This window comes from Prionailurus bengalensis, chromosome C2, assembly GCF_016509475.1.
Source record: "Prionailurus bengalensis isolate Pbe53 chromosome C2, Fcat_Pben_1.1_paternal_pri, whole genome shotgun sequence".
Taxonomy (NCBI): Eukaryota; Metazoa; Chordata; class Mammalia; order Carnivora; family Felidae; genus Prionailurus; species Prionailurus bengalensis.
In genome coordinates this window covers 46,160,124-46,176,335 of record NC_057350.1, presented here as the reverse complement: position 1 = coordinate 46,176,335, position 16,212 = coordinate 46,160,124, and the positions used below count along the sequence as shown (strand labels likewise).

Genomic DNA, 16,212 nt, shown 5'->3' with positions numbered 1-16,212 from the left:
ATCACCATATTTAAAAAAAAAAAACACATTGTTTTGTTACCATTTATAAAGACAGATAAATGCTGTATGCTTCATGGATCAATAGCTTTTATAGTTTGCCGGCTTTTCCCAACAAAGGTTAACTATTGTAGAATTACAACAGAGCAAAGCTTGCTAATTGTGGTATCACATGATACTGTATCTCAATATGGTGGAGGTGGGGGGAGGGGGGACAGCCAATTAATGGAAAGTACAAATAGCCAATGACAAAAGTTACAAACCTATGCTGAGATTCAAAGAACCATTCTTATTTTATTGACAAAGCCCTTCTGTAATCACAGAGAATGATTACTATATTAAACAGTTTTTTAGGGTTTAAATCAAAAGAACCTCTCAGTAGGCTTCAGATCTAAAACACATTACCGGTGGTTTTAACAAAGAGGAAATGCAACTGGGCTGGCATTAGCGCTGATGGCCCACACATATATGAAGGCTTCTGTAAAAATTTAGGGGTGGGCAATTTTGTTCCCACCGTTTAATCAGTGGTGATAATGGGAACAGGAAGCACGGTGACACAGTATGCTCCATGGACACAGGTTTCTTGACTTCTCATCTAAAACTGTCAGTAAAGAACACTGATAAACACCATTGGTCATTAAGCTCCTCCACAAAACTTACCTTTTTATGGAATAATTCACAGTAGCTAACGAATGTAATGTGGGCATGGATGATTCATAACACACAATGGCCTGCTTAAATCTGCCTTGAGGGGCACTGTGGTGTTACAATGGGAGCCCCTCCAATGGAGAAGATTCCAGAATGACTATTTTGGGCTCGTGGGTTGGGAACTTCTGCATTCTGGGGCTTGACAAATGAAGCTGGGTACGGCTGACTACTATTGTTTTCAAAAAATTAAAAAACTACTCCAACAAATTGTTTCCAAAGGGCATAAAATAATAGCAGTCGCTCAGCAACCATGTACACCTCCTCATTTTCTGCATGTAGGTGTGCGTATGGCAAGGGAAGAGGGGGTCCACATGAATGGGGATAAACATATTTTATATATCTTAGTGAATTTGTAATATGTACAAGAACATTATTTTATTCTTAAACTATTATGCGAAGATAAATTGCACAAAAAAGCTTTCAAAATTTTTTTTGAGTTTATTTTTGAGACACACAGAGTGAGTGAGTGAGCTGAGGTGTGTGCGCGTGGGGTTGGGGAGGGACAGAAAGAGAGAGAGAATCCCAGGGAGTCTGCGCTGTCAGCACAAAGCTTGATGCAGGGGTCGATCTAATGAACCGTGAGTTCATGACCTGAGGCAAAATCAAGAGTCAGACACTTAACCTACTGAGCCACCCAGGAGTCCCCAAAACTTTCAAATTCTAAATGTGGCTTTCATTTATATAAATGTGGCTACTCAAAACATGCTTTTAATAAACCTGAATGGGAAAAAGAATAAAAGATATAGAAGACCTAAATATTAAAGACAGATTAATAAATTATTACATGATGACAGTTCAAAAATCTTCTCAGCTTTTTTACAATAGATTAAGTTTTGTCTAAGATTCAATTTATATATCCATCTGGGATATTTAAAAACAGATGTTATCTGAGAAAAATGAAAAAACATCAACCTCACTTTCTCTAGATTTCTCAAGATGGGACAGAGATGAGTTCTTACTACCTGCAGATAAACAGTTAACAAAAGTGAAAAGTGGTAGTAACACTGAAAAACAGTGAAATCAACTGTTCACTTTTAAATGGGGATATGACATTTTACTCCTACAGTTGTCATATGAAAAATGAAATTTGTGTATATTGTATCACAAGCCATAATGTTTTCTTGAGAGTTTTTATAGAACAATTACAAAAAAACTCAGGAAACAATGCAAATCACCATCTAGTTAATGGGAAAAACATTCAGATTCCAAAGGGAAGAAAAGGCAATAATATTTAGCAGGGTTAACAAGAAGCATATGTGTTCACAGATTAGAGAAGACTGCAAATAAATATGACACAACAAAAATTTGTTTATCTAAAACGTGTTTGTTTTTCAAGGGCCTAATAGTTTTTTAATTGAAGGATAAAGAATTAAATGATTACCAATATGTCAGACTAATTATGGATATGTCCCACATATCTAATATATGGCATAGTCTCTTATGTTTCCATTTTGGCTAGTGTGGCCATCACTTGATTTACAGCCAGAAACTGCAAAGTCTAAGTCTCTAAATGTAGACCCTTGAGAGATCTAAGACCCATCATTTAACTTCTATGAATAAATATTTTAGTAGAATCTTGCTAGAATAGCATGAAGAAGTTTTATGATGTTACTGCAAATAATGAGACATGGATACTTAAAATGAACCAACATTCCAAATAAACTATCATATCAACAGAGAGACCAACAATGTTCATGGAGGAATTCTAGTACTGAGTTGACAATGGCAAATAAGCTCTGATTTTATCTGCCAGGATACAAATACAAACCCATATCCCACCAGTTCAGTCATGGATTTTCTGGGGTCCCTGCCCCATAAACCGATGACTGAGATTAGGTTACACTTAGATTTATACTTAGAGGTTCTTGGGGGGGCTTCCTCAAAAACAGTATAATGCCAGAGGGTAACCGATGTAAAAAATACTTGACTTGGGAAACCTACAACCCAGGCTACTTCTTTAATGAAGGACTCACTGGCAAGATCCTCAGCACAGAAAGTTAACTAAGATCCACAGAATAGAGAATAAAAATTGGGGCTTCCATTCATATTCAAAATTTGTAAAACAAAATATATCAATTTCTTTTATCTGAGAGAGAGAGAGCGCACAAGCAAGTGCGCAAACGTGGCGAAGGGAGAGATAGAATCCCAAAATGTGGGGCTCAATCCTACAACCCTGGGTTCATGATGAGTCCAAATCAAGAGTCAGACACTGGAACAGACTGAGCCGCTGAGGCATCCCCCCCCCCCAAAATAATTTTATTTTGCAATTTTTATCTTCTATATTGTGTTTAGCAATACCAAGTGTTTAAGTTTTAGAAACTATTTTCTACATTCAATCTATCTCAAAATCTCTAATACAATCAAGAGTTCACAGGAAAGCCATTAGTAACTATTTTTTTATTTTATAGTACCTTACAGAAAAGATGCATATTTTTAGATTAAGGCACATTCTTTTTGCTCTGCTTAGCACATTTTCTGTGATCTTCAAAAAACAGACTATTAATTGAAATATTGAAAACATAACACTCACACTCCACCGATGACACGAATTGATCCAATTCCATGAAAATCCCCGTTATTTTTTAAGAACTTAGGGACAGAATCTATGTGTTCACTAAACTCTCTGGCCTGTCCACAGAAGTGAGGTTTTTCATAAATAATAACCTGGAAGATATGAAAGAAAATTACTTAACATGCTCATATTTTAGAATAGGTACAAACTCATTTACTTAAGTGAGACTAAAAATCCCAACATGAACAGGGACACCATCCATTTTTTTCACTAATATTTATTTACAACATAGCACACTGACTGATATTCACAAGGATTTATGTGGGTTATTACCATGAAGATACCTTAATAATATGTTTCTGTCATGATTACGCTGTTCTGGTTACCCCAATCCTAGGACCATCTGACAGGGTAAATTGTCTTATAATTGACTCTTAAATTACCTAATTTTAGCTCTCTGCCTGGAATTTAACACAGGCCCACCTTGTATTTATTGACTTTCCCCTATTAGACATAAATAAAAACACTCTTGAGGTTCTAGGACATAATAAATTATCTACTGGATTGAGAAACAACAGCTGCTTCTTATAACATGGTGGCTGCCAGTCACTAGTAAGAAAGAGATATGCAAATTCCTGAATTTAAACATAAAACTTCCTAATAAGAAGAAATGATTGAAAAAATTATGGTGTTTTCTTTTTGTTGTTTTTTTTTTTTTATATTGATTCATATGAGTGGGGAGGTAAGTATAGTAGAAAACCCATTTCTAGCATTTCATTTATTTTAAATTTGGAAGGTCTCTTCCACCATATTGGTGCTCTTTACTTCCCAAGTATGACCTGCCTGCCTTTAGTATGTGGAAATGATAATGGTGATAATGGCACTAATCTATCTACGTTCTATCATCAGGTCCTACTTGTGGCTAATGGCATACGTTGCATACAACTGGCAAAATAAGGCCCCATGCTAAAACATACTGACCAAGTTCTATCTAACTTGTTTTCAAAAATTTGTAAGATTATACAAACTGAAAAAAACCATGTAGTACAGCTCCTGTGTTCCACATATTTAATTTTCACAGGGTGATGTATTTGAAGAGACGAAGTTTTATTTGGTTTAATACTTTCTACATCTGAACACATTCAAACTAAGAAGCAGTAATTCTTTGATGAGCAAGCCGTCAACTAACCACATAACAACTTGAAAATGTGACCATGTGTGATAGCTATTTCATTCATATGCCTCTACAACCTGTCAAACTGCAAATGTCCAGCCTGTCACACCTGAAGAAACTGAGACAGGAGTCACTCAGGCTGTCACAGCTAATTTTGTATCTTTCAGGTCACTGGTTCGAAACCTCAGCTGCATGTTACCACAATCACCTGTAGAATTTGAAAACTTCTGACTACACCCCAGACCAAAACGATATTCTGTGAGTGGAATACAATCATAAGTATTTTTTTTAAACTTGGATATGCATGACTTCAACATAGAGCTAAGGTATACTATGCTCAGATACTAACTTTTAAAAGATTCCACTATGTGATTAAGAGAATGGTGGTCAATTCCATAAGTTAGAAAGGTGAGAAATGGGAGGGTTGGAGGAGCTGTGTCTTGTTTTGCAGGACAGGAGATAGATAGATTAATCTTTGTTTCCATGCCTGCCTGTGGAAGTGCTATACGCTAGCTAAGCAGAGGTCTGGCTGAAGCTTTGATTACTGCACTGGTTTTTTTTCCCCGCTCTTTTCACACACATTTTATAATTTCATTTCCTTTCCCCAAACAGGCTTAATCCTGGTGTCTCTACTGTTCCCTTCAGGTACTTATTTATTCTTACCAACTGATATCTGACAGGAGCTACCTACTGCTTCTTCTGATCACCCCTGATCTCCTTTCTGAGCATCACTCCCAAAAGACTGCTCAATATCTCTGCTTGAATGTCACGCTGCCACATCCCTAGTCCCTCCCCACCAAATCAAAAATCAAACCTGTCACCTTTCCACCCTGTAGTAGCTGCTCATTGGGTCTGACTAGGTTGTCAGCAAGACCTCCATCCTTGTATACTGACCTCACTCTCCATCACAGCATGGGTCCTCAGTGACTGTTCTGTGCAGTCATTTCCCACCACTCCCAACATCCACCAAGTATTATTAGAATATACCAGTCATCATTTTTTTACTTTAATAGTTCAAAATATGTGAAGATTAATACTGAAACTATAAAAGTCTGTTTTAAGACTTACCTTTAGGTTCATAGGCATTTCCACTTTTAGTCCACCCTTAAGATAAGAAATTTTAATATTAAAGACTTAGAATATCTGGAAGTAACTAAGTGATATATGTAGGTTATATAAACGTCTGATTAGTGAAGATTACATACCAGTCAGCTTTAAGTTGTGGTAAATTTTAAAATTTAAGTACAGAACTCTATAGCAGTCAAAACAGACTCAGACTGCTCATCGATGTAGATGGGACAAGAACTCTTCAAAATATACATTCCAGATTACAACCAGTATAAGGAAGGAAACTGAGCTTTTTAGTCCTTAAGCACATGCAACTGATTAAAGATTTAATCCCACTGCAGAGAGTACCAAGAAATAGAGTGGAATTGCTAGATTTAAAAAATCTCCTTTGGCAGAGTAGATTTCCAAACCACTGACACTACATTTCCTCATGACAACTGCTCGGGCTTTCTAAATTACAGTGCTCCCCCTTCCAAGTCCTATAAACACTTTTTATCATACTTACAGTCTTTGTGACATCAAGATTGCAGAGCATAAAAGGTTAACCCCTTCACAAAAACTAATTCTAGAATTTCCTGTTTTTAATGCTACTCCACATTGTGGTATTTCTTAAAATTTTGTAGGTTTTCTTGGTTTTTATTTTTTAAAAAGTACAGAGCAACCAAGAATGGTTTATCACTCACCTCACATTTAATTGAAGAGTCTGCCCTCAAATAAAAATGTTTGCAACAAAAATAAATACTGCATGCACTTATTATCTTTAAGAGAGCAACCACTGACAGATCTATTTATTATTAATGCTGTGCTCATCATTCATTACTGCAATGGAAAAGCATAATTTACTGTAAGTGGTTTTCTAATAAGCATCAAAAAAAATTCAGAACTTTATTCAAAATTTTTGTACAATGGTACTTATAAGGAAATGGCATGCACTGTAATAAACTTAACACAAAGTAAATTCAGACATTTGTCTTCTAGAAAGCATTAAAATGTTTTCACACAGATATTCTCTATAATAAAGAAACAGAAAAATAACATATAGGTTGTTGATTCAGTAGTATACATACTCATTTCTCAAGATAGAGATGCATGAGCAATCACCATAGCTATTTAACTTTGGGCTCATGTGCATTTTGGAAAAATACTTCTTTTTAATTTGCTTACCATCTGAAGTGGATGCAATGACTTAATTTCTGTTGCAGAAATCTCAAAGAGTCCATGGTCTTCCTCCAAAACTGTAGCTTGTCCCTTAAAATTAATATCTGGGTAGGCAAGCCAACTAAATAAGAAATGAATGGTTAAAGTATAATAGGGATACTATTGTCTTGTAAGAGTTAAAAGTAAAAAGGCCTATCAAAAAAAAAAAAAAGGCAAAAACCCAAAACAAAAAAACCTTTGTGGCAAAATTACAACTAGTAAAACATATTCGAAATGAGTTCACTAGAGAGCATATAACAAGAATTAATGTGTTATTAAGTACTCAACATTCAAACACTGTCTTATAAGTCTATTTATTATATGTTTTCCAAGCAGTAAGCATTACTTTTCTTAGAATTTTCCAATATTTAAAAGGTGTGACACCTTTGATTCAAGCTGAATTGGAAAAAAAAAAACAAAACATTCTACTGTTTTCTTTTTTTAAAGTGGGGCAACCAGAGGTGGGATTCTACAAGGCATTTTACATTTTTTTTTCATTTAAGGCATTTTACATCTTTGACCCACATTTTTAGAATCAATAATCAGTTCATTTGCCTGCCTCAGGAACAGCATTTGACATGAGATTCCCAAAAGACCCACTACCTTCTACCTAAACTTGATAGGCACAGACATCTCATGGACAGGGTCAATTACTGGGTCTGCCCAAGAGTTTTAATCTACGGTTGGGAGACATGAAGAAAGATGTCCTACAGTGACCCCCAACTTCTACATCAACCATCATCAGAGCAGATGAAAAGAGTGAAAGACAGAAAAGGAACCTGTGTTGAATTGGTATCACAGAATTGTCATTCGAACTCATCTGGAAACTATGAGCTCATCTGGAAACTAAACTCAGGGTTTGGTATGCCTGGGTGGCTCAGCCAATTACGCATCCAACTTCGGTTCAGGTCACGGTTTGTGGGTTCAAGACCCACATCAGGCTCTGTGCTGACAGCTCAGAGTCTAGAGCCTGCTTCAGATTATGTGTCTCCCTCTCTCTCTGCCCCTACCCCACTCTCACTCTGTCTCTCTCTCAAAATAAATAAAAACACTAAAAAAATTTAAAAACAAATAAATAAATTCAGGCTCAAAGTAGCACCGACAGTCTGAAAGATACCTTCAGAATCAGAAAGGTTTGGCATCAGACCCAAGCCCACCAGCTGGTAGCCTGAGACAAACAATATAATTTCTTCATTTATAAAATGAATATCTCCACCTGCCTTGCAAGAATAGTAATAAACAAAAAAGCACCATGGGTCCAGCCCTGTGGAGGCACTCAATAACTACTGGCACTGAGACACTCTTGAAATAGTTCAAACTCCAGATTTTTAGGTCAGGGACATGTTTTTATTTCTCATACTCAAAATTTCGTGGGTGAAAAGATGATGGATGAATCTATCAAGAACTATGTCTGAGAATCTCCATCTGTTCCTAGGAGTTCTACGTCAAAGACTTAACTGGATCCAAAGGAAGACAAAATCTGTTCAAATCCCCTCAATAGTCTTTCTTGAGTATCCAGGAGCATAAACTAAAACTTCACAGAAATGTATGTCACCTACTAAAATATGAAATAAAAAGTTAACTTTGGTGGCCATCAATCACTGTAATAAAAAGAAACTGATACATACACTCCTGACTTCACAGTGAAGGACACAGATTTAGGGATATTCAGCTCTTCCAAATTGGGGATGGCTCGCTGTATATGGATAGGACAATATTCTGGGTCAGACTGTGGGCAAAGTTCTATCTCTGGAATGCTGCAATCCTGAAAAAAAAAAAAGGCTTTGAAATCATCTGGAGACACACACAATCCAGCATTCTCAATACCCTGGACATGCAATTACAATTATTCTCATTGTTCAGTTGAATTTCTTCTCAAAAACAGCACAAAGGAAATACTGTTTCATTTTACCAGTTTTAAAAATGAATTATTCTAAGAAGTTACATTGATGACATGAAAATTATAAAAATTAATTGAGAAAGTATTACTTTTTTTTTTTTGCTTGGTTTTTATTTTTTTTTTCATAGTTTTTAAGTGTATTTACTTATTTTGAGAGAGACAGAGAGCAAACAAGGAAGGGGCAGGGAGAAAGGGAGAGAGAGAATCCCAAGCAGACCCCATACTGTTAGCATGAAGCCCAATGTGGGGCTCGAACTCACGAACCATGGGATAATGACCAGAGCCAAAACCAAGAGTCGGACGCCCTATGTAGTTTTTAAAAGTCTTGTTCTATTAAGCAATCAATGTTTAGTTACCAAACTATGTGAGTGCCAGAAGTCTTTAAGCCTTCCTTCTCAGAAGCATAACAAAGCCATGAGGAGGAAGGGAGTTAAGTAAAAGCTGATCTCATGGGGGATATAAAAAATAAATAACAGAGAGGCACAGTACTCTCTCAGTGTGTTATCTAATTTACATTGACAAAAGTAGGAATTAGAAGTGAGGGTAAAGGAAGTCTGTTTTCCTACTTGTGGGATTCTATTTATTTTCTTTAGTACAAGTTGGTTTGAAGAAAGGCATTATAAAATTTGACCCTACACTCCATCACATACTCACTGCCACCATCTCCTGTCAAACCTTCCTTTAAAATTTCCCTTAACGTATATCTCTTATCTATTCCCACTGTCAAGGACTTTTATCAAGGCCAAGACATCAATTATGGGCCTATTCCACCAGTCAGGTATGAACCACATTATATACAGCTAGGCTTGTTAGAACACTGCTTTCCTCATGACACTCCTTGGCTCAAGACCCGAGCACATCAAATTTACATGTATTTGCCTTCCTACAACACGGCACCAACCCAGTAACCCACAGGAACTCCATACAACTCTTCAGTCATACTGGTATCCATGCTAATCCCACTCTCTTTTTTCATATGGTCTAAGTTTTATAAATGTTTTCCCCAAGGCAACTAAACAGGAAATTTTCTGTATTCTTACTTATGAAAATCATCTAATCGTCAGGTTGTAAGTCAAAAAAGACCTCATCTTTGGGAATCAAAACTACAATTATTTTTCCCTCCTCTGAAATTAAAGATGTGCTTCTGTCTGAACACACTAACTCAGTAATCATGAGTGCTTATACAATTCAAAATTTCAGTAGCAAAATTCTCACCTAGGACATTGTGAAATTCAAGTGATTATGCTTTAATGAAACAGGTAAATGAGTAACGGGTGAAATTTATCAGGCTGAATAATTCTATTTTTATTATAATTAGTTTTGCAATTTTTAACTCCAATTTTCTGATTTTTTAACCTTTCTGCAAACTGAGTTTTATTATTAATCATTCTTATCAATATGCACAAGTACATTAATACATCTTATTTTCAGAAAGCTAGTTCTGAAATGCAATAAAGAAGCATAACCTAAAATATCCTTTGAAGTATAAAATTATTTTTTGAAATTTCATTTTACTTTTTTTTGTTTTTTTTGAGAGGGAGAGAGTGAGCAGGGGAGAGGGGCAGAAGGGAAGCGGGGGAGAGGGAGAGTGCCAAAAGTCTTTAAGCCTTCCTTCTCAGAAGCATAACAAAGCCATGAGGAGGCCTTCACTCAGTGTGGAGCCCAAAGCAGGGCTTGATTCCATGGCCCTGGGATCATGACCTGGGGTGAAATCAAGAGTTGGATACTCAACTGACTGAGCCACTCAGGCACACCTCAAATTTCATTTCAAAAAATAGCCAGAAATGTCCACAACAGTCACCTGTCAATCTTCAAAGTTTTTGTTTGCTATTAATAATAGAGTTCTATTAACATTATTTGAAATGCTGCCCTATTAATGTTCCCCTAGGGACATAAGGTACAGTAACAGAATACATAACTAAGTGTCTCACACAAATAAGTTTCCTCTGCATTGTGTTATACAAACAATGCTTGGGTGGTGTACTTTAAAAGGGAAAAAGCTACTAGGCACTTGAATCCACCACAACAAAGAAGGAAACAGCATAATGGAAAAAGTGTGATGATGACTAAAAAATGGAAAATAAACAAAAAGAACGCTTACGTTCTCAACTCTCTTTGCCAGAGGACCAGGTTTTTCTCTAGTTAAATGAAAAAGATTTCAATAGTTAAGTTTCACCTTCTTTATGGGGGCTATTCTCACAGAAATAATGTCTCTTGCAAGACTTGCATAATTCTTGATGGATGGAGGCAGTAACACTAACAACTGACGGGTACTTTCTAGTAATCTAGTGACAATGAACAGTTTATTCTTAGTAAAGTTTGTATGGCTTCCCCTCCGCCCCAACTTTTCTACTCATGATATACTTTTGATGAAATTTGCAAGCTTAGACTATTAAAGCATTCTGTAGGAATGGAGACAAAACTATAGGAGAGAAACAGGGTGGGAATGGATTACAGTTGACAAAAACAATAAGAAAATCTAACTGACTCCACCTCACATAAAATACCATCAGTACCTGATCTAACATCCGATCTCTCTCTTCTCAGTAAATTAGTGAGGACAAAACCAAAGTAACTTCTGACCAAGAAAAATGTTATTCCTTTAAAAAAATATTAAATGCACAGTAAATAGTAATTTGCAATATTAATTTCTAATATTTGCAATGCTACCTCACTCCTAATTATTTCTCGGAGCAAAGATGACTTTGAGCAGAACCTACACCTGTTGATAACTGACGGTGTCCTTTGCATCTATTCATAGCGAAGTGAAGACATCATGAAGTGTTATCTTTAAAGAACACAAGTTTTGACTACTCAGATTAGAGCAAATAAAAGAGAACGAAATAAGATAAAGTTAGTACTAGGCTTAGGCCTAGGTGAATCTGGAATGGTAACAATCCCCATGACAATGAAGCTATCAATAGGCAAAATTTTGACAAGGTTGGAGAAAGGAAGCAGTTTGATGCCTGATTCTTATTTTGTAAAATATTTAGAACAATGCTAATGCCTTTTCCATTCGATGCTCAATAGTTTTATTTTCCTTCCTCATTGAAAGGTGCTAGTCTGTTCAAGACATGAGTGCACTAACACTGCAATTCAAAACATGACTCCAGGGGCTCCTGGGTGTCTTGGTCAGTTGAGCGTCTGACTTTGGCTCAGGTCATGGTCTCGAGGTTCGTGGGTTCGCGTCCCTTGTCGGGCTCTGTGCTGACAGCTCGAAACCTAGAGTCTGCTTCAGATTCTGTGTCTCCCTCTCTCTCTGCCCCTCTTCTGCTTGCACTCTGTCTCTCTCTCTCTCAAAAATCAATAAACATTAAAAATAAAATTTTTAAAATAAATTTTTATTAATTTTATTAAAAAATAAACATTAAAAATAAAATAAAAAAAAAGGCTCCAAGCACTCCAAGCACTGGAAGAAGGAAGAAATGCAAGCATCACTTACTCTTTCTCTTAATATAATCTAAGCAAATGGTGGATGCGCAAATACACATTTATATATCCGTATTCAACAGAACTGAGTTTTTTGCTTGATTTTATTGTGGTTTGTTTTGTGGTGAGAAGGCTGACTGTTTTCAACAACTTACCTTTTTTTCTCCACTAGGCTTGGCACGATGCCTGACATTCTCTCTCTCTCTCTCTCTCTCTCTCTCTCTCTCACACACACACACACACACACCTGAAGGTATTTAAATCTTAGAAGATTATACCTACACACTATTCATTTCAATCAATTTCTAGTGAGTTAGCTAATTAAATGAGCACTCAGATGCCACTTGCTGAACTGACCTGCTTGCAGTTAAGGTTTTCAATGCAAACAAACACCCTCGATGCTGCAGCCGTCAATCTCCTTGTGGTACCAACATTCACATCCTTATTTAACACAAGTGGCTCTGCCAAGGACTTCCTCACATCTCCACCCGCCCACTGCTTTACTCTCTCAGGATTCCAATCAGGTGCCACCTCCTCCAGGGGAGTACCTCTTCTTTGTGCATCCTGAGGGCCCTGCAGAGCATTCTCAATTCATATGCTTATGTGACTCAGATGTCCCTCCCCTAGACTTGCAGCAATCTCAAGCATGAGATCATATCTCACTTGTATTTCCATTTCCCATGTTCATCACAGTATCGGATCCAAAAGCAAAGCAGGTATTTGTGAAGATACAGGCTTGTTTGCAGTTTTCCAGGAAATATTAATTCACATAAAATTTTTGCAGATACCCCTTTCATGGAGACTTTTTTCTGGAAGCTATGTTTCCTTCCTCTGTATGCCATTTGCAGCTATCAAGAGTTTAATAACATTGACCCAAATCACTATTATAGGATCCACCTGAATTTACATTTTTAAGCACATAAACAAAATCTCCGTAACTTGAAAAAAATATATATATTCATGACTGTCATATGATTGTAATAAATCATGCACTATTTTAATGCTGAAGGAACTCTTAAGAATGCCCTGGAGAAATAAATCTGTCCTTATCCGAGATCTCTCCTAACCACTAATTCGCCTCTCCTCTAAACCAACACAAAATGTTTTATTATAGTGGGAGACCTTCCTCATGTGAGTATTAAATAGTATTTTCTAAACAGAAAATAAAAGAGGAACACACCTTACCTTCCTCTCTCCACCCTTCCTTCTCTGATTTCCTAAACACTCATGTGCACACACTCACACACACACTCCTACACTCAGGGATAGAGATCTATACTAAAAAAAAGATATTTGGAAATGTCGGCTCTTTTCCTAAAGACGCCTGGATGATGTATTCCCACTACTATTAAAAATATATGTATGGGGGCACCTGGGTTGCCCAGTTGGTTAAGCGTCCAACTTCAGTTCAGGTCATTATCTCATGGCTCTTGAATTTGAGCTCTGCATCGGGCTCTGTACTGACAGTTCAGAGCCTAGAACCTGCTTTGGATTCTGTGTCTCTCTCTCTCTTTCCCTCCCTAGCTCGTGCTCTCTCGCTTGCTCTCTCTCTCTCCCTGTCTCTCAAAAATAAACATTAAAAAGAAAAAATATATATATATATATGTATGCACATATACATACACACATATATATATGTATCATGCACCAATTCATTTTATGGGCCAGATTACAGGCAACATTTCCAATTATCACTCACTGTAACACTTTATATGCATAAATTCAAAAGATTATCATCAATATAATGAAGACTGGTAAAATTAGCACGGATATTAGCAACCGCTTTTAAACATCGCTAGACCAACGTACAGCTTTACTACTTGACAAAAGAAAATAAAAAAACAGGAAAAACAAAACAAAACAAAAGGTTGTGTCACCTTTAAGACACGTTTGATAGAACCCAATACAAAGTCTCTTGGTGGATGTTTTCTGTTCTGAAGGATCCAGTCACGATTTAACACCTTTTCCCCTTCTTCCAACACACATTTCTGACCCTGGAAATGTGGCTTCTCATATAAAATCCAGCTGAACAAATATAAAAGCATTATCGGTTATAATTAATTTTCTAAGAAATGAGGCATAAAACATGATACTTAGTAAGTCCACAGACTATTGTACCTACTTAACTTTCAAAACCTGAGCTATTTTCCACAATTGGTATATAAACCTATTTTTGAAACAATGACATATGCTAATTTAAGTATAGACATAGGCATAAGAATAAAAGTGCACACAATTTGGAAATATTCCCAAACATAATCTATGCCTATATTTATGTATGCATAAATGCACGTATACTTTCTAGATGGTATATAAACAAAGCTATATATTTCTATCAAAAACAATAGCTTAACAATTGCAATTCTTAAGTAAAATGGGAGCACAGGTGTCCCATTTTATTGCATGAAGACAACACTATACCATACCACTTACTTCGTGAGTACTGACCAGTGGGTAACTGAGACTGGACAAAGAAATTTTGGCTGCAGCATATGCAAGGGAAATGGTCCATAACAAATGAGGTTTCCCCTCATTTTTACACCACACAAAGAATCCTTCACTTCTTGACCATGTCAGCTAGACAAATGACTTTAAGTATGTGGCCTTCACATTCCTTAGCATCCCACAACTTGTGAACTCGCTTTCAAAGCTATGCTTCATTTAGCTGATGCCTTCAACTCAACTTGCCAAATCCATCCTGCTACTAATGTAGTTTCAGAATGGTATTAATTGCATATAATATATATATATATTAGGTCTTGCTACTTATGGCCCATTGGCTTTAAGCACTAAAAACAGCCAGTATTTTCTGGCACAGTACATAAAAAGAACTATTAAATTATAAGACACTAATTATGTTTCAAAATATCCTGTCAAAAACCAGAGGAAAGGGAATGTGACTTTAATAAAAAATACAAAAAGCATAAAGAGTAAGAAAACACACTTAGTTGGGGGAAAAATGCTACCAAATTTTAAAAGATTTCTTACCAGCCCCTTACAACTTTTATCAGTATCCCATTCGGAAAGGACCATGATGTAGCATCAGGAATATTACAGTAGATCTCCTGCTTGTATTTACTTCCATGGAGATCATAGATAACCATCTGCAATATACAGAAAGCAGGCACAAAAACTAATTGTTAAGAATGCATTTAAAATTCCAAAATGTCCTAGAATGTAGAAAATATCCTAAACAGATAAAAGATGATTACTATAGATGCTAAATCTTTGAGCAAAATAGTCCCTTTTAAAGTCAGTGAAAAGTATTTACTTTAAACTCCCCAAATCTGAAAGTAACCTTTTTTTTGTTTTTAAAGTAAGCTCTGTGCCCAATGTGAGGCTTGAACTCATGACCCTGAGATCAAGAGTCGCATGCCCAACCGACTGAGCCAGCCAGGCATCCCTAACTTAACTTTACTTTTCATATTTTATCTTAGTTAATAAGAAACTTATGCTTACCTTCCCAGGTCTCGGGTTACACTTCAGAATTTGTTTGTCAACATTCTGCAAGAGTAAATGTGGAAGAAGTAAGCCTTAAGAAGCATCAACAGAAAGATCTATAACTCACTTTCTTAGCAGTCACAAATCCAATTCATCACATATTTATTTAGGGACCATTATATGCAAAGTGCACCTCTAGGTACTACAAGAGCTACAAGGGCAAATATAAGGGTAAATAATGTGTTGTTTGTGCCCTCAAGGAGCTTATACCTGGAAGGAAGGAGCAGATGATCACACTGATGTGACTGTTCTGTGAAGGACTAGGTTAAACTCATGGGTAAAATACAAAGAAAATGCCAACTTATGGGCATCAAGGGGAATGACACCAGCATAGAGATGAGGTGATGGCACGGGGAGGCCCCCAAAAGGCTTGTTGGAGGAAGTGATATGGAGAAGACCTTGAAAACACAGGATTTTAATAAGGGAAAAAATGTGGCAGGTTGGGGCCAGGGAGTTGAGAAAAGAATTCCACGGAGAACATACTTTCCGAGGCAAGGTGGTAGGAAACACTGGGTGTATAACCAGAGCACGTGGAGACAAGGTTGGACAAACAGGACTTGGGTGTGCTGTAATATAGTGAAGATGTTTCACTTGACTTGGTAGGTGATGGGGAATCATTAAAGAAACATTTCTTCAAATCTTATCCTTTCTTTTAAAAAGACTTTGCCTTGCAAGCTACTGGTTGGTATCCTAGTATAACGATTTGCTACTGTGGCTATTCACGGT

The 16,212-nt window shown here is 36.6% G+C and overlaps 1 protein-coding gene across 3 annotated transcripts in view; it reads right to left on the bottom strand.

The window, feature by feature from the left end:
* CRYBG3 (crystallin beta-gamma domain containing 3) overlaps positions 1-16,212 on the bottom strand; it is a 129,582-nt gene that overhangs the window by 61,341 nt on the left and 52,029 nt on the right. For all 3 annotated transcript variants that reach the window (XM_043593920.1, XM_043593922.1, XM_043593921.1), the window contains 7 exons: positions 15,445-15,489; positions 14,974-15,089; positions 13,863-14,010; positions 8,285-8,421; positions 6,624-6,738; positions 5,460-5,495; positions 3,236-3,369 (listed from right to left, as the gene is read on the bottom strand). In XM_043593920.1, coding sequence (XP_043449855.1) covers positions 3,236-3,369; positions 5,460-5,495; positions 6,624-6,738; positions 8,285-8,421; positions 13,863-14,010; positions 14,974-15,089; positions 15,445-15,489 — 731 coding nt within the window. The remainder of the gene's footprint in view (positions 1-3,235; positions 3,370-5,459; positions 5,496-6,623; positions 6,739-8,284; positions 8,422-13,862; positions 14,011-14,973; positions 15,090-15,444; positions 15,490-16,212) is intronic.